The 19,290-nt window shown below is 37.5% G+C and overlaps 1 protein-coding gene across 1 annotated transcript; it reads right to left on the reverse strand.

Annotated features, from left to right (window-relative positions):
* Window positions 1-2,940: 2,940 nt before the first annotated feature.
* On the reverse strand, window positions 2,941-18,929 carry LOC100156775 (solute carrier family 7 member 12-like). Its single transcript, XM_085021155.1, has 5 exons — window positions 18,876-18,929; window positions 18,128-18,449; window positions 9,800-9,931; window positions 7,325-7,686; window positions 2,941-4,113 (listed from the first exon to the last, which is right to left on the reverse strand). The coding sequence occupies exons 1-5, from the start codon at window positions 18,915-18,917 to the stop codon at window positions 3,838-3,840; spliced, it is 1,134 nt and encodes a 377-aa protein (XP_084877281.1). The 5' UTR covers window positions 18,918-18,929; the 3' UTR covers window positions 2,941-3,837.
* Window positions 18,930-19,290: the final 361 nt, after the last annotated feature.

The following is a 19,290-nucleotide window of genomic DNA, read 5'->3' on the forward strand; positions in this document are numbered from 1 at the left end:
AAAGTCATAAAAGGGTTGAATGAATAAAAAACAGAACCCAATTATTTGCTGCCTGCAAGAGACTCACTATGATTTTAAGCACACACATAGACTGAAAGTAAAGAGATGGAATGAGATAGCCCATGCAAATGGAAATCAAATGCAAGCATAACCATACTTAAAACTCATGCAAAACAGACTTAATACTGCAACAAGAAACAGGGTCAGCATATAATCATGAAAATATAAACTCATCACGAGGTATAACAATTGTAAATATGTTCCCAATATCAGAGCATCAGAATATATGAAGCAAATACTAATAGATTTGGAGGAAGAAACAAGACAATATTAGTAAGGTTCTTAAATATCCCATTTTCAACAATGGATAGATCATACAGACAAAAAAATCAATGGGAAGCTGGACTTGAACTATACTTTTGACCAAATGGGCCTAAAAGACATACATAGAACATTCCAACTTGTAGCAAGACAGTACACATTCTTCTCAAGCACACATGAAACATTCTTTAGGATACATCATATGTTATGCTACAAAACAAGTCTTAGCAAATTTAAGAAGACTAAAATTTTACTATGTATATTTTCTAATTGAAATGGTATGAAACTAGAAATTAATAAGAGGAGGAAAATTACAAAATTCACAAATATGCATAAAATAAAAAAATACTGCTTAAAACCAATGGATCAAAGAACTTAAAATTTAAAAAAAATTTGTAAACAAAAATGGAAAACCAGAAAACCAAAACTTACAGGATATGGCAAAAGCAGTTCTAAAATAGAAGTTTACAGTGATAAATGCCTACCTTAAGAAAAAAGAAAGATATCAAATAAGCAGTCTAGCTTTTTATATGTCAATGAAGCTGAAAAAGAAAACAAACTTAGTGGAAGGAGGAAATCACAAAGCATAAAAAATGAAATAGAGATGAGAAATGCAATAGAAAAAAAAATCAATGAAACTAAGAGCTGGATTTTTGAAAACATAAAATTGAAAACCTTTAACTTCATTAATAAAGAGCAGATTCAAATAAATAAAATGGGAAATGAAAGAGGAGACATTATAAATACAAAGGATCACTAGAAACTACTATGAACAATTATACACCAATAAACTGGATAACCTGGAAGAAATCAATCAATTCCTAGAAATATACAACAAGACCAAATCCTGAAGGAATAGAAAATCTGAAAAGGCCTATAACTTGCTATGGAATTTGAATCAGTAATAATGAACTTCCCAACAAAGAAAATCCCAGGACAAGATGGCTTCAGGAGTACATTATTCTAAACACTTAAATAATTAAACACTAATTCTCAAACTCCTACCACCAAAATTTGAAGAGGAGGGAACACTTCCAAACTCATTTTGTGAATCCAACATTAACCTGATACAAAACCAGACAAGAAACCAACAACAAAAAAAATCTATAGGCCAATATCCCTGAAGCACATAGATGTAAATTCTTAACAAAGCACTAGCAAACTGAATTCAACAATCAGTATGTCTGGCAGGGCCATAGTCCCTCCAGACACTCTAGAAGAAAATCTGTTTTTCTTCCAGCTTCCCATGACTGCTGGCATTTCTCAGGTTGTGACCCCATTATTCTAATCTCTGCCTCCATGGCCATATTGCTTTCTCTATCTCCCTTTTTTTAAAATTAATTTCTAAAAACATAAATGCTATTTATTTCTGGTTCTTCTGTTAACATGTAATTAACATTCAGAATAAAAATCCAGGGGGATGCTGTGCTAATATTTGAAATGATTGAAGCAATAGACTGAAGAGAGTCTAGGAAAGGCGTTAGTTCTTTTGAAAGCATACGAAGATGGAAGATATTTAACTTTAAAGTTAAACCAAGTGTCCCAAGTTTCATTTCTTTCCACATTAGTCTTGTCTCTTCTGGATGAGTCAAAAGCATTGAACAGGCACTAAATGAAGACTTTTAGGCAACACGAGCACATGAATTTAGCCCAGGTAGCAGATGACATAAAGGAGTTGAGGATGCCTAAAGCTTAAAATTTCCATAAAATTTTAAGTCATAAACTCCTCCATCATTACTTCTCATTCACTTTTTATCACATTATTTTCTATTTTTTTCTGCCCTTTTATAAAGATATCTGTGATTGCATTTAGGGCCTACCTAGATAATCCAGTAAAATGCTCATCTCAAGATCCTTAATCACATCTGTAAAATCTCTTTTTCAATATAAAATAAGATTCAGAGGTTCCAGGGGTTAGAACTTGGAGATGTATATATATATATGTATGCATGTATATGCATATTTAAAAAATATTTAGCTCATTATTTAATGAGGGAACTAGTAAGATGTTATAACCAGTTTAAAAGAGAATTCAAACTGTGCACATATAGGCAATCTGGAATGCTAAAATAAATTTACAAATAGATGTGAAAGTAGTCAGCATCCATGAGTGATAATCACTGCATGTCACTAGACAAAATTTACTTATATTTCTGTTATCAAAAGTAATTTGCATTATTATGAGTTTTCTGCAACTTATAGAGTTGTAAAATAGCTTAAAGACAATAAAAGGCACAAGTAACTCAGAAAGGTGCACTAAGCAGGCCATCTGGTAATCCCCTCCCCCATTTCAAAGTTTTAAGCACAGTTTTTCATGACCCTCTTGCTCCTCCATCTTTTTAAAAAAAATAATCCCTTGTTTATTTTTATTTTTATTGGAAGCAAAATACAATAAAGTCATTATCAATTAAGTATTATTGGATTTTAGAAACTTCATTGTCTTTATGTTCTTTTCTTCTCTTTAAATGCTACCTGATGTATTTATTGGTTTAGGGTCCCACAGAATTTAGAAAATGGTTTGATAAACTTCCTTTGCCCGATATGAAACTAATTTACCTGGACATATTTTTGAGGGCCATGATTTAGCACATCGCACTTTATAAAAGTAAACACAGAGGCTTGAAAGTAAAATATATTCTTTTAATTGGTATCACTGTAAAGAGTTTAGATCAATGAATAGGAAGTAATGCACAGTATTTATTAATATAAATTTCAGATTTACAATATTTTGTTTTATTTTGCAGACGCATCTTATGTTCATTCATTCAATAAATATTAAGTATCTGTTATACACTAAACACTTTTCACCTACGAACTTATTTTCCTGGCACTGAGTTTTTGGCTTTTTGTTTACCTGTTTATTTCATTGATAGACAACATTATACTAGTTTTGATATAATGGTGTACAACATTGTATTTTTTATACATAGAAGTGGCAATAATAAAGTGATTATGACGAATTATGCCCTTTAAATTTTGTGGGGTGGGTGTGTGTCTGTGCATGCATTTAAAATTTCTGACAAGGAAGAAAATAGTGAGAAATGTTATGTACTAGGGATCTAAGGCTTCAATTACATGGAAAATAATCTGAATTGTAAAGAGTTTGAATATGCAGCTGGGAGGGCATGGCTTTAATATGTGTAGCTGGAGATTGGGCAGAAGGGGGAGGTTTTGTATTTATGAATGTATATTTTAAAGCAAAGATAACTTTAAGAATGTATACATTCATTAAACATTTTATATTAAAAATTTATTTCTTTTCTTTTTATGTCCGTACCTGGGCATATGGAAGTTCCCAGGCTAGGGATTGACTTGGAGCTTCAGCTGAGGCCTGCACCACAGTCACAGTAACACTGGTCAGAGCTGCCTCTGTGACTTATACTATAGATTGCTACAACACCGGATAATTAACCCACTGAGTGAGGCCAAGGATCGAACCTGCATCATCATGGGGACGTCAGGTTCTTAGTCTGCTGAGCCACAATGGGAACTCCACATTTTACATTTTAAAGTTTCTTATTTACAAAAAGATTTAAGGTCTTTTTTGCTTGTTGAAATACGTTCATCATGGTCTTCAGGTGGTGAAACATTAAACAGTAATTGTAAAGAACAAGTGATTTTGAAAAAACAGACAGAATGTTGATTAAGGTGAACATGAATCCAGTAACACAGAAGTCCACTGCATATAAAGACAAGCCCATAGATATGCTCTAATTTAGGAGCCTGAATCAATGGTGTCAAAATCAGAAACAAAGATATAGCTATGCTTCCAAATACAAATGGCAAAGGCACCTGAAATTAAAAAAAAAAAAAAAGGTTAAGACTAATGATGATGTTGTCCTCAAAAGCTTCTATAAATACATAAGAACATTCGCTTTCTTTTGGAAAGACGTTCCCAAACTTTAGGGGGAAAACTACAGATATATTTTCAAATATATTTAGAGAGACAGTGTCACTATTACATTACAGAAAGTAAATCAATGGCAGACTGAATGACTGTAAAAAAGCGGAATTGTATTTATTTAATTTTATTCATTCTATTGTTTTCATGAATGCCTACTCTAGTCATTGGATACTGCCATTTATTGACTCAAATTAGTGCTTCGTTTTTAGGCATAGGAGAAAAGATACATTTAACATCATTATCATAAATCAGAAATTAATGATGTCATTCTAGTATGAATTATTGAAGCATTCTTATTTTTGGGAATTTGAAAACTCAATCATGTCATAACTGTAATTTTTTTTTCTTTTTAGGGCTGCACTGGTGGCATGTGGAGTTTCCCAGGCTAGTGGTCAAATCAGAGCTACAGCTGCTGGCCTACACCACAGCCACAACAATATGGGATCCGAGCCGTGTCTATGACCAACACCACAGCTCACAGTAACGCCGGATCCTTAACCCACTGAGCAAGGCAGGGATCGAACACGCAACCTCATGGTTCCTAGTAGGATTTGGTTCCACTGCACCATGACGGGAACTCCTATAATGGGGCATGTACCAATCTTTCTTATGGCAACACAATCATGTAATAGAAACAGCAGAAACACTGGATTCGGAAAAGTCTGATTTGAAATGCAAACTCTACTATTTTAATCACTCATTCCTTCAAGAAATAGTCACCACATTTCTGTATGGTAGCGTCTTTTTAGCCATACAGAGGTATTTGGGACAGATAAAGAGGTTTCTTCTCCAGCGAGCTTAGGGTGCCACTGTTTAGAGTATAACTTTGGTCTACTTCATTAATCTGGTCTTCAGATCCACTAGTAGAGAGGAGCCAGAAGGTTGCTCCCCAAGTGCCCAACCCATGGGGATCCCCGGCACCAGTGCCCAGGGTTGTCCCTGTTGCACAGTGAAACTCTCAGGGTTCTGCACAAGAGAAGGAAGCCCATAGGGGGCCAGCAAGTGCTTGGTGATAAATGTGTTCAGAGGTTTTTAATAAAATATTCCTGAAATTCATGTGTTTTGTGTGTTGTTATTGTTAAATATAAAGTTGGAGTGTTGAAAAAAAGGGTTCTTCTGGACTCATTTGCAAAATGAGAGTTTTATCTAATGCTAGTCTTTTAAAGTCTTGTCAGAATTGCATACAATTTGCTTCAGTAGAATGTGCTCAACAAAATAGGATTTCTTAACTTTATGACAATGATTTTGAATATCTCTTACTCTTCTAATCTAAGATTCTTGACAAGATTTGTCTTTATTTCTCTGAACTGCCTAGTAGAATGCCTGAAACGTAGCAGGTGGACATTGAATATTTGTATAATAAATGGATGACTGAAATCCAATATATCATTGTTCAATTTTTTCAACATGGGATATGACCAAGAGGGAACCATTTTTGGGGGAAGAAAGTCAAAATTGTCTATGACAGGGTTTCTTAAAATAGGTCCAATGGACCTCTCTGCAGAAGAATCCCAAAAATTATTGATAAATATCTGGATCCCTTGGGCCCAACTAAGATCTACTAAACTAGATCCCATGGGGTGAGTCTGGGAATTCAGATTTTAACGAGCACATTCAAGTGGTTTTATGGTCACTGGCTTGAAGTATGGAACTCTCACTTTATTTTCCACATAATCACTAAAACCAGGAAATATCTTCTTTATTTGGGCCACTGGATCGTATTTATAACACGATTAAAGAATAAAACAAAAACTGTTTGGAACCTTTTAGGATTTACGTGATAGCAAGGAATAGCTTTTTTTATACCAAGACAAATTAAATAAAAACAGAAAGAGAAATGAAGGAAATAAAGAAATATGGATAAAGAATAAATTTGCTTCACCAGATGCATGCTCAAAGCCCAACATAGATTCTGAAAGCCCGCCACCATAAGACATAAGAAAAACAGTTGTTTAGGAGAGGTACAAGTATTCCTGATGCTACTAACAGAGAAAATATCCTCAGTGGGCCTTTTACCAAATACAAATTTCATCACTATCTTTTCAGTAATATATAACAAAAATTTGGTCTCTGGAATGAGAATGTGTGGTTTAAATCCCAGCCCTGATTCTTTTAGCTAGGGTAAATTAATCTCTGAGCTCTGGAATTTTTTTGAGTTAAATAGGGTAACTAAGAGAATTTATGCCAGTTGTTTGACCTGAAACTGTTCGTACCTTTCTAATTCACTTTCTATATTATTTTCAGAATGGTTTTTTCAAATGAGAGTCCGATTTTATTTCTTTTGCATATGGTTGCTTAGGCAGTTCACTATTTACATAAACATGCCCATCTGAGAGGGCAAAAGGTGACTGATATCAGCTTGTGCTCTGGTCACCAGGCTCTGTGTCTGCCCTAGGGTAGGGGTGCTTTATTCTATTTTGCACAAAGACACTCTAGGGACCTACAGTAGTCCTGCTGACATTTTTACCTAGAGGATGGTTATTCTGTCTTGCTAGTTATGTTCAGGATCATTTTTTTTTTTAAATGGCTGTGCCTGCCAATATGAAAGTTCCTGGGCCAGGAACTGAATCTGACTAAATCTGTAACCTATGCTATACCTGCAGCAACTCTAGATCCTTTAACCCACTGTGCAGGGCCTGGGATTGAACCTACACCTCTGCAGCAACCTGAGCTGCTGAACCACAGCAGGAACCCCATTCAAAATTTTTATAATCACCTAAACTGAGCTCAGATTAATGTCTTACTGTATAAAATGAAGACACTATCAAGAATGTAAGCAAGAAGAGAATGCCATATCATCTACATTGGGTTGTGGCTTTTGAGCAGGGCCAGTATTCTCCCCTCAAAAGTGTTATAGCCTAGCTCTTGAAACATGACAAGATGGATAACATTTGATTTTTTTATTCTATAGAAATCAAACCAAATGCAGCCCATACAGCCAATTACATGCCAGTAAGCTGGAAAATGGAGGTCTGGTTCAGACTTTTATGTTTCATAAATGTGACTCATATTTAGTTAAAAGCATCCCAGATAGAGTAAAAAATTATATTCCTAGAAAGAGAGTAGAAATTTAATATTAACATTTTAGTCTTGATTTACCTTATAAGGTCTAGGCAGACTGGGTTCCTGGTACCTTAGTTTAAGTAAACCTATCATATGTAGCCCTCTTAAAAACCATATTGCTAATACTGAATATCTTATTAAGTTGATTAAATCTGATGTTATAATAACAATAGAAGTTAAAATGATTATCTGGCCGACAGCCATGCTTGGACAGGAGTGGTTATTGAGCATAGAGAATATTGAAGGCAGTTGTCCTTCCTGGCTTGCTGTGTAGATCATCCTTGATGCTGAAAGCACTGTACAACACATGTTGCTAAGTATTGAGGTTGAAATCCCAAAAGAAATGACCCATTGCATGGAAGGGATTATTTTGTCCGTCCAGGTGACAGCAACAGCATCTATGAAAATTTCAGAAAAATTTTGAAAAAGTCAGTCACTTTTGCTTGATTGATAATATGGCAATAATTCCTCACTTCCTCCTGCATTCATACCCTTAGTAATATGACTTTGTAGCTGCTTCCAAGAAAGGAAGTCTCTTTACTCATTGTTGAATATGGTCTGGTCTTGTGGTCTGTTTTGGCCAGTAGGATGCATTGGGAGGGAGGAGGGAGGTTTGCCAGGGAAGAGCCTACATCTTGAGAAGCATCACAGACTTCTGCTTGCTCTCTGCGAACATGGCCCAGCAAGCATATGAACAAGATCTTCAATAAAATTTTTAAGAAACAAAACAAAAGATCAACCAAGTCTATCAGAGGATAAAGACAAGCCATGAAAATGTAGTTCATAGACTTCCAAATGCAGGGAACAGCTACCGCACTATGACTTCCCTTGTGGCATTTCCTGCCGAAGCCTTGCCTCCTAATGAGTTTGCAAAGCAGAAATACCAAAAAACACACTTTTATTTGAGGGCCCACTTTGGACAAGGGGCTCCCCAGTAGACATGCCAAATCTTCCTCATACTGCCTGACAGTATAGGATGTTTTTACCCATGTTTCCCTCTGTTTCTTCTTCATTTTGGATTTTGCATTTTGATCCCCTCTCAGCTTTACCTATTTTCCTTCCTGTTTTCCCTAACACTAATATTTTCCTTAAAAAAAAAACAAAACAAAAACCCAAAAACTTTATACTTGGCATTTGCTTCTCAAAGGAGACAAAAGAACCTACCAGCTAGAGTCCAAAGATATGGGAGAGCATGATCCACCTCAGTAAAGCTGCTAACCCAAATTGCAGGGCACTGCAGACACATGAAAGACTCTAGTAGAGAACTACCAGCAGAGACAGAAGAACTGCTCTGCTGAACCCAGCCTCAATTGCCAACTTGCAGAATTGTGAACTAAATAATGGTTGTTTTAAGCTAGTAAATTTGGGGGAAGCTTGTAAGGCAACAACAAGCAATGATAGTCATGAATACTCTGATTAAATAAAAATAAAAACAAAAGATTTTTGGTGGGAGATGTTATTTGCTTAACTTAGACAAATAACTGACACTAGAAGCATAAGAAATTATGTTATGAGTATAAAACGTGCCTCAGAATTTCTCCAAAGTTATTGATGATTTTTTTTTTTTTTTGCTTTTTAGGCTTGCATTTGTGGCATGTGGAAGTTCTCAGGCTAGGGGTCAAATTTGATAGCTAGCTGTCAGTCTCTGCCATAGCCATGGCAACACAGGATCTGAGCCTCATCTGCAGCATATACCACAGCTCAGGGCATTGCTGGATCCTTAACCCATTGAGTGAGGACAGGGATTGAACCCACATCATCATGGATACCAGCTGGGTTTGTAACCTGCTGAGCCACAACAGGAACTCTGGGAAAAAATATATTTTTGAAGGTTAGATCCTGCAAATTGCTGTCCACATTTACATCCATTTCTAGCAATAACCTGGATATGAAGCAATCTTTTATCATGAGAAGAACATGACTGATACCTATTTTTAAATCTTAATTAACTACTGTAACTGTAATGTATACATGTAAGGATAACCTGACCCCCTTGCTGTACAGTGGGAAAATAAAAAACAAAACAAAACAAAACAAAAAAACAAAAAAAAACCTCTGTTCCTTACTTAACTTCCCTGTGCTACAGTTTCCTCATCTGAGAAATGAAGATGGTACTGCCTGTTCCAAACCGAAATTTTGAGGGTAGGTATCTGGGTGCACCCTAAAGGGTGGAACATCTTCTAACAAAGTATTTCCTTGTTGCCTTGTTTGCTCCTGTTTCTCCTTATCTTTTTCCTCTTTCTTTTCCATATCTCTCTCCCACCCTTCCTCTTCTTGCTTTTCTAGTTCTTGCTGTATCACATTCTTCTACCTTTCGACTTTAGTCTTAGCATCTGTTCATTTTTTTATAGATTGTTTAGGCTGATTATTTTTCTTTCCTTATGAAAGCCAAAGCAGGAACATATCATGTTTATACTCCTATGAGTCAAACAAATCAACAGTATAAAGTCCCCAATATTATTCAGAGTAGATAGTAGTGACTATTTCCTCTTTGTCCAGACACATTCATACCTGCAGAGATGATCTCCTTGGGGGTCAAAACTGCCAGGTACGATACATTAACCAGTAAATAAATCACAGCCACAATGGGAAGGACAGTAATCAGAGATTTGGGAATATTCTCACCAGGATTTTTAATCTCTCCTAAAAAACACAAAACAAACTATCAGAAAAGGGCAAATGATGACGAGACTTTTGAAGACTTCTTTGTAACAAAAAGGAGGAGAAAGTATCATTCATGTGTTTGTTGTTTCCTCATTGGCTTGACTGATTTGACGTTGGTCCAGTGCAAACTTTGCCTGAAAGCCTGAATTTCTCATCACCTCATACAAAAAATCCAATTATTCCAACCATTTTGTGATTATAGGCTTATAGTGATGGGAAAGACTATTTGATACAAACTGCTATGTGTAAAATGATAAGCTACAAGGATATATTTCACAGAACAGGGAATAGAGCTGATATTTTGTAACTAAATGGAGTATAACTTTTAAAAACCGTGAATCACTATATCGTACACCTGAAACTTACATAACCTAAATTAACTGTATCTCAATTAAAAAAAGAGAAATGAAGCAGAGATGAGAGCAGAATGGGGCAAAAAGTTTGCATTAAATCAGATGACAGAGAAATGACATGTGAGAGAAGACTGAAAGGAAGTGAGGGAGGGAGTTATATGAAGATCTCAGTGGGGAGCCTTGGATACCAAGGCAGTGTTGCTGCAAAAGAAAAACAGGCTCTGCCTACCTTTTGTGAGTGGATCTATGTCTTGCTCTGTCACAGAGCCTTTGCCACTGCATGGTATTGAATACCTACGATAGCCCTAAGAACAGATTGCACTTTGCCTGCATTTCAAATACAGAGGAAACTGCAGGGACTCAGAATTTAAGAGATTTCTCCAAGGTCATATAGCAAATAAGTGGTGAGGTCAGGATATTAACCACATTTGGTTAGACACTAGACCGTAACCACTGCACTTTTTAGTCTGGGTTTAGCTAGATCTCCTGGACCTGGAGGTGATGGATTTCTTGGACAGAAGGTACAGAGTCCTTTTTGATACTTACTCTCACCCTCTCTTTCCTTCATTCATAAGTCCAGAGAGAAGGTGGACAAAAGTCCTCAGTTGGGAAAAGTTTTAAGCTCTGATGCGTAATAACATTTTGAAACCAAGAGTGAGTGTTTTGGTTATTTTCTGTCAATTGCAGGGGCCTTGATTCTGAAAATTGACATATTATCTCAAAATTACTAAGCATCATACTGCTTTTTTTTCTTTTCTTTTCTTCTTCTTCTTCTTCTTCTTTTTTTTTTTTAACTGCTGCACCTGTAGCATATGGAAGTTCCTAGGCCAGGGGTTGAATCAGAGCTGCAGCTGCAGGCCTACACCACAGCCACAGCAATGCAGGATCAGAGTTCTATCTGAGACTTATGCCACAGCTTATGGCAAAGCGGGATCCTTAACCCACTGAGCAGGGCCATCCTCATGGAGACATCGGATCCTTAATCCACTGAGCCACAATGGTAACTCCCATACTGCTCTTCCTAAGAAGGAAGTTCAGGGGAGTGGTTAAGAGTATGAACTTTAGGAGCTAAAGGATCTGGGGCTTGAACCCAGCTCTGACGCTGACTAGCTAGTCGGACCTTGGGAAACAGGCTTTGTAGTTGGCAACAATACTTCCAGCTCACAGATTTGGACAAATAAAAAATATACAATTGTTAAGAAAAAAAAAAAAAGACTGGTATGTATCATATGTCTTCATCCCCCACACCAAGATATATAATTTCTCTCTATTTTTTCAGGTTAAATAGTGGTTCTCTCATCTCGTCTTTCCCCCAAGAAATTGAGCTCTGAGGAAGTTCCTTTCTCATCCTTACCCTTCCAAGCAAACTTCTTACCTAGGCAAATTCACTGTATTGAAATGACTACAGGGTCATGACAAATAAGAAAAGTGTGAATGGAATTCAGGATCTTAAGGGACATGAATAAAATAACAAGACGAAAACAATTTAGCGTCCAATCAGGCAGTCAAGAGATTGTTTGACTCTACTCAAGAGGTGAAGGAAATTTGTTGTAAGTCATGTGGAAGCAAGGCAATCTGTCAACCCGAATTCTAACTGGAAAGAAATCAGGAGGTGTAGATATAAAATCAATATCAGTTGAATTGTGAGGTCTCTGGGTCCCCTATTACCATAGCAATGGTGCGACGGAACAAGCCTGTGCATGTGTGACTGGAAGCATGAAGTACTTCGATCATGCATCCTGACTTGAATCTGTGAAGTGTGAGGAACGGTGTAAGTCGGGATCTTCCATTAAGCAACTTCATTCACCTGAGATGCTGACCGTGATCACCGGCATGAGTAAATGAGTCTGCAACTTTGGAAAGTGAGTCTCACCCAGACCCCCTTGACCAGTGTGTTCTCCAATCCTCCAGCTTCTGTGAGTAATGGCTGCTAGTTCCCACAGCTGAACCCTTCTCCTAGGAATTGCCTTGGGTCCTTGAGTAGATTGGCAGGAAGGAAGGAAGCTTCCTTGCTGAGAAAATTCAAGAAGTTTACATTCTCCCCTCAGAGGCAGCCCACAGCCACTGATAAAGAGGACAGAAGCCTTGGAGTTCCTGTTGTGGCTCAGTGGTTAGAGAATTCAGCAGGAATCCATGAGGACGAAGGTTCGATCCCTGGCCTTGCTCAGTGGGTTAAGGATCCAGCGTTGCCATGAGCTGTGGTGTAGGTTGCAGACATAGCTCGGATCCAGTGTTGCTGTGGCTGTGGTGAAGGCCGGTATTTATAGCTCCAATTGGACTCCGAGTCTAGGAACCTCCATATGCCGAGGGTGCAGCCCTAAAAAGAAAAAAAAAAAAAAGACTACGGAAGCCCATTCCTTTTATTTAAGTCTTTGTAGGGCCACACCCGTGGCATATGGAGGTTCCCAGGCTAGGGGGTCCAATCAGAGTTGTAATCACTGGCTGACGTCAGGGCCACACTAACGCCAGATCCGAGCTGCGTCTGTGATCTAGGGATCTAACCCAAGCACCAGCTACAACCTACACCACAGCTGCAACCTACACCACACTGGATCCTTAACCCACTGTGCTGGGCCAGGGATTGAAGCTCTTTAACACACTATGTCACAGCAAGAATGTCTAAAGTGTCTAATTTTTATGAGAACCTGGCATATGGGATAATCCGAAAGAACAGCCTTTTTGATTTAAATTTGAAATGTAAATGAATTTTCCAATGTGTGATTTTAAGTTGCCAGTATTTATTAACAATATTTGAGGTCTTTAAGAGAACTTAAAGTCATCATATTTAACACTTAAAATTTTAGAGTTACAGAATATAAGTGATGAGAAAGTTATGAAAGTCAAATATTTTCAGTGTTTAAAAGTTAAATACATTTTAACGTGCAATTAAAAGGATCTAAAAGACATAAATTGTGAATGAGGTTTTATACATTAGTGAAATTTAATGTTAAATTTATTAATCAGCTTATTAAATAAGTGAATTTCATACACAACTTTTAGTTTTCTATGTGTATATCATTATTTATAAGTTAAATTTAATGGTTTGTGAAAATCTATGATTCTGAGTTGATACCATAATGTATTTGACATATACATATATAAACTTTTTTTTCTTTTTTAGGGCCGCAGGTGCAGCATATCGAAGTTCCCACAGTAGGGGGTCAAATTAGAGCTACAGCTGCCGGCCTAGCCACAGCCACAGCAACGCCAGAGCTGAGCTGCATCTTCGACCTACACGATCCCGAATCCTTAACCTACTGAGAGAGACCAGGGATCAAACCCACATCCTCATGGATCCTAGTCAGGTTCGTTTCCACTGAGCCACAATGGGAACTCCCTTGACTGATAATTTAAAGTCCAACTTTGGAAAGTCATAAAACTCACATCTAATAGATTTTTTTTTTCTCTTAGAAGGGAAGCGTAAAAGAAGAAAAAATTTAACATGTCAACTTAATGCTTTCTTCCTCATCCTAGCCTTTCCCACCACTGTTCAAATAAACAGCATCCTTTGTAAAGAGGTCTTTGAGAATATTGTCTCTTGGTTCAACGTGGTTGTTTTCAGTGTGAAAAATTCCTAATCCTCCCTAACAGGTCCAAGCTTTGGTCAAATCCTTAGAGCCAGGGAGTATTATCGAATTTTAAGTGTGTCCAGGAAAGTGGTAGACTCTTTAGCTTGTGTGTCCTGCCATATTCCTGTTTTCAGTGCAAACTAAGACCAGGGCCTCTGATCTCCAATCACAGAAATTAGGTGGGAGCCCTGCCTGCTTAGACTCTCCTCCTTTCCCCATAAAGGGAGGGGAAAGCTTTGTCTGATGATACCTTTTTTTTTCTAATATGTGCCCAACTTTAGTTTCTGCAGGACTAAGGTGGATTTTGTAAGGGTGAGTGAGAGCTGCCATAGATTTACATCTTGCAGCAACTTAATTAGGAGAATGGGTGCTTCAGGCTCACCAGTCCTTACAAAACCCCCCCTTTCCCCATGAAACTGACATATAGTGCCTCCCATTTTACATCCACAGTTTCAGTTTCCATGGTTTCAGTTACCTGTGGTTAACCATGGTCTGAAAATATTAAATGGCACATTCCGGAAATAAGCAATTCATAAATTTAAAATTGCACACTGTTCTGAGTAGTGTGATGAAATCTTATGCCATCCTGTTTGTCTTGCCTAGGATGAGAACTGTTCTTTTATGTAGTATCCGTGGTATGTATACTACTGGCCTAACCCTTAGTACAGAAAAGAACATAGTATACACAATACTATATACAAAATAGATAACTAATAAGGAACTACTGTATAGCACCGGGAGGTCTACTCAATTCTGTAATAATCTCTACAGGAAATAAAGAACAGAAATATGCATAACTAATTCACTTTGCTATAAATCTGAAGCTAATACAACATTGTAAATCAACTATATCCCAATAAAAAATTTAAAAACCATGGTATATATAGGATTCAGTCCTAACCACAGTTTCAGGCATCCACTGAGGGTCTTGGAATGTAGTCCCCATGGATAAATGCGGACTTCTGTACACTGCAACATGCTATGTATGAGGAGGAGAGTTCCTAAGTATTCATGTGTATTCTGACTTTGAAAAGTTCTAATAGGAAGCAAATCAGGGGGTTGCTTAGGCCAGAGGAGACCACTTGTTTTAGGTAACCTTGTACGCAGAGCTGGGGAATTGGCTTTTTAAGTCTCCTTTTAGGGTTTTTGCTGAAGAGTGGATGCAAATCTAAGCTGGTTGGGCCATAATTAATGCAGATTCCTCAGTCAGCCAATACCGTATCTACCTACTTATTCTCCTAAACACACTTCACTAACAATAGGAATTCTGGGCAGATTATGAAATCTGAGGGTCTCTTTAAATTGCTCCCAATTTAATGTGCTTCAAATGATCCTGATTTTCTAAACAGCATATCATGGAATATTGTCTGATGGTTCCTTGCAAAAGTCACACAAGTCATGTTATGGAAGCAGAGGGCTTTTGTCTTTTCGTAATTAAGTATAAAGAACTTGAGTCCTAGCAGTTCTCTATTTCACTAGAGATTCCTTTAAATGTTGTCAGATCTGCTACTGAGATGAATGTACTGATAGCTTGGAGACCTACTATAATTCCTTATTTCAGAGGCGAATATAAATGATGTATAGTGGTGCCTGAGATTGTGTGTCCTTTTAGGAACCCTGGCATAAAAGTGTAGACACAAGCTGTCTATTCTGTTTACAGTTGGTCAGGAATATGACAAATCAGAAACTCTGAGGACCAAACTTGAGGGTGAAAGTTCTTTCTGGCCAGGATCACCCCCTTTTGACATGCAAGAAGCCAGATCTTTAAATCTGGAAAGTTAATGAAGTGTTGGTTCTGATAGCCACCTCATTTGATTAGCCACAAGATGTAACTGGCTAATAGACCTCCTAAGGTCTCCTCCTCTCATTAGACCTCCTAAGCGCTAATAATCTGCAGATTCAGAAAATTTCACTAGCCTTTTCAAACACAACCAAACTGACCTGAAGTTACTCACATTTTGCTATCAGTTTCAATTACTGGATTTCTCATCTTTTTTTTTTAAGGTTTAACTTGTTTGATAACAAATCAAACCAAGGAGTAGACGGAGAATGAGATGAGTACTCCAAACAGAATTGGGTCGAGAGCTACCATCTTCAGGTAATGATGGCTACTAGGACCATCTTCAGGTAATTGATGTGCTTACTCTAGTGTGATGCTTTACTTTAGCGGAGGTGGGGCACCAACATCTGGCCACTTATTTTTGCAGAACCTACTGCTGCCCATGCAGAAGAAGGCCCTGGGGAGCTGCTGGAGGAAATCAGATTCAGGTATCCAAGGATCATGGCTCATAACCCAACAAGTCTGGGGAAGTGAGGAGACCAGGTGCCCCCTGGGGGTTGCAGTTCCCAAAGCAGTGACCTGTGAAACCCTGCCTCCATGTATATCCAATAGTTTCACTTCCTGTGCATTTTTAATGCCCAAGCTAACTTTGAGGCAACTGCTGCCATAATTAATTTGTGCTAGGAAAATTAAAGCCTTATTATTGGTTTAAAATTCATTAATTGCTTTAAAAGCCTTGATATTGGTTTAAAAATTCATTAATTTTATTGCAAGATTTCAATGTTAGATTTGTTGACAATAAAGGAAATTGTTAAAGTACTTAAAAATCATATCAGCTGTTAAATTTTTAATAATCTACATGAGTGAGCAGTGTTTCATTGACCAGGGAACATAAAAAAAATTTCAATAATTTAAGAATGGAGAATTTGGGAGTTCCCGTCGTGGTGCAGTGGTTAACGAATCCGACTAGGAACCATGAGGTTGCGGGTTTGGTCCCTGCGCTTGCTCAGTGGGTTAACAATCCAGCGTTGCCATGAGCTGTGGTGTAAGCTGTGGTGTAGGTCGCAGACTACAGCTCCGATTAGACCCCTAGCCTGGGAACCTCCATATGCCGCGGGAGCGGCCCAAGAAATAGCAAAAAGACAAAAAACAAAACAAACAACAAAACAAACAAACAAACAAAATATATATATATATATATATAAAAAGAATGGAGAATTTGAAGAAACATCATTAAAATTTTTGATAAAATATTAAGGACATTTCAAGCATAAAATCTATAACAGTGTTGTATCTAGGGGAAAAATTCCATTATTATTAAAATTATTAAAATTTTTGAAAAGATTTTGGAGGTTTTCAATAACTTCAGTGTTTAATATAGTCCTTAATATTTAATACTGTTATAATTTTACAATATGAAAGAAATATAGTGAATTATCTTTTCTTTAGTTACTTTGTTTACTCTAGAAAGCTGTGTGACTATTATCAAATTCTTTAGGTACCATGACATTGGAGGGGAAGCACTGCCTTTCAGAAACAACAGTGCACATATACAGGGGAGTGTGGACATTACACCAGGCCTCGTAATCGTGAAAAATGAGAAGCCCTTTAACTATCTACTAATGTGAAAGTGCAGTAAAGCCATACTAATTATTATTATTCAGCAGTTCAAATAATGTGTTAGGTCACTAAGAACTAATATGGAAAGTTCTCAAAAAAAAAAAGAGAAAGGGAGTTCCTGTTGTGGTTCAGTGGAAAGGAACCCAGCTAGTATCCATGAGGATGTGGGTTTGATCCCTGACCTTGCTCAGTGGGTTAAGGCTATGGCATTGTCATGAGCTGTGGTGTAGGTCACAGGCGCAGCTAGGACCTGGCGTTGCTGTGGTTGTAGTGTGGGCTCGGATCTGTGTTGCCGTGGCTGTGGCACAGGCCAGCAGCTACAGCTCCAATTTGGCCTGGGAACTTCCATGTGCCCCAGGTTCGGCCCTAAAAAGACAACAACAACAACAAAAAGTTCTCAAGATGTATTGTGGAATCAGAATTAAGACGTGGAATTTAACCATTGTGGTAGAGGATGTATAAAATCTGTGATAGTTTAATTTTTTTTAACAAATAGCTATTATTAATATATTTCTCTTGTAATTGATATTTAACTCAAAATGTCTTGAAAAATTGCTAGAACAAAATGCAGTAAAATCTGAGGGTGATCTTAATTTTCTGTTGAAAACTTTATAAAATTCCCAAGCTTGTTATAGGGAAATGACCTGAAAAGCACTCAATTCTCTGTATTTTTTTTATAGATAATTATCTACCAAGGCTTAATGTTGATTAAACTACCTGCATGTAGTGCAGAGCAGATTAAGTTCAATCACCCCCAGCTCCAAAAAGACCCCAACCAAATACATCTTCCTCCACAGAGTTGTAGACAAAAGTATGCCATGTGACAAAAGTATTTCTAAAGAGAGAGATTTACCTGCTATGCTGATCAGGATTGATGTGCCAGAATATGCAAACAATCCTTGCAGGAAGGCTTCTGCAATGCGTGAGACGTCAGGAAGTTCAGCGTCCAAAGCGTTCTCAAACCTGGCCACATTCTCCTTTTCCCCAATCGCTAACAGCACAATTCCCGTGAGGGAAATGAAGCAAAGGACAGTCATCTTCGCCAAAGTACTGATAGTTTGAAACCAAGTCACCGTTCGCACCCCTCGAGTATTTACAAGTCCCAAAGACCACAAAATAGCCAAAGCAAGACATCTCTTCGGTAGCTCTGGGGCTGGGCACCCGGCGTAGAAAGGCTGAATTGTGTAGGTAGATAATAACAAAGATTCAGTAGCTAGTCTTAAAGGATGAGTAAAGAGTTTTATCCAAAGACTGAGGAAAGCCACAGACGACCCAAGAGACCGTTTGAGAAAATAATACTGGGCTCCGCTTCTAGGGAAGGTCGTCCCTAGCTCTGCGTGACTGAGAGCGGAGATCAAAGTCAGAACGGCACAAACCGCCCAAATACTCAGGGAGACGGCTACATTCAGTGAGGAATACTTTAACACCCCTTTAGGAGACACAAAGATCCCTGCTCCTATTGTGGCACTAAATATTAAAATGTTTCCACGGAAGAATCCTATTGCCCTCAGGAGTTGCATGCCTTTTTCGTTTTTTTTTTTTTTTTTTAATCCTGAAAAAATAATTTTAAAATTCAATGTGGATTGCTAATTTGTACACACCCTCATGATTCCTGCAATATGCTTTCTTGATTTAGCCATCATCCTTACATAAGCATTTTATTACTGCACTTAACTTTGTTTTAAAAATGATTAACTTGAGAATTGTCGCTAAGATGTTGTGAACTCTTTTAAGGCCAGAGTTAAAATGTTTCACATGTTAATTATTTAAAAATTCAGGTATGCCTGTGATGGTTGCACAACATTGCACACTTGAGAATGGTTAAAGTTGCACATTTTGTGTTAAATGTATTTTTTACCATAGGTTTAAAAAAGTTAATAATGTAATATACAAAACCCCATCCAATTGTACTCTTTAAATGGATGAGTCCTGTGGTATGTGAATTATGTTTCAACCACAGGTTCCCTTGAGGAAAGTTGTACCCTGAGTTGAGTTTATGGCAGTTGGAGATAAATG

The sequence above is a fragment of the Sus scrofa genome, chromosome 4 (genome assembly GCF_054392235.1).
Source record: "Sus scrofa isolate SSC_HxYL_T2T_F1_AM1 chromosome 4, Sscrofa_HxYL_maternal_Yorkshire_Landrace_v2.0, whole genome shotgun sequence".
NCBI lineage: Eukaryota > Metazoa > Chordata > Mammalia > Artiodactyla > Suidae > Sus > Sus scrofa.

What these genes read in the sequence shown, in the direction of transcription:
- LOC100156775 (XM_085021155.1), bottom strand. Translation starts at nt 18,917, where the DNA reads ATGATGGCTAAATCAAGAAAGCATATTGCAGGAATCATGAGG. An exon ending in ATATTGCAGGAATCATGAGG is followed by an intron (nt 18,450 to 18,875) that starts GTGTGTACAAAT and finishes TACACAATTCAG; the next exon opens with CCTTTCTACGCCGGGTGCCC. An exon ending in AATCCTGATCAGCATAGCAG is followed by an intron (nt 9,932 to 18,127) that starts GTAAATCTCTCT and finishes TGTGTTTTTTAG; the next exon opens with GAGAGATTAAAAATCCTGGT.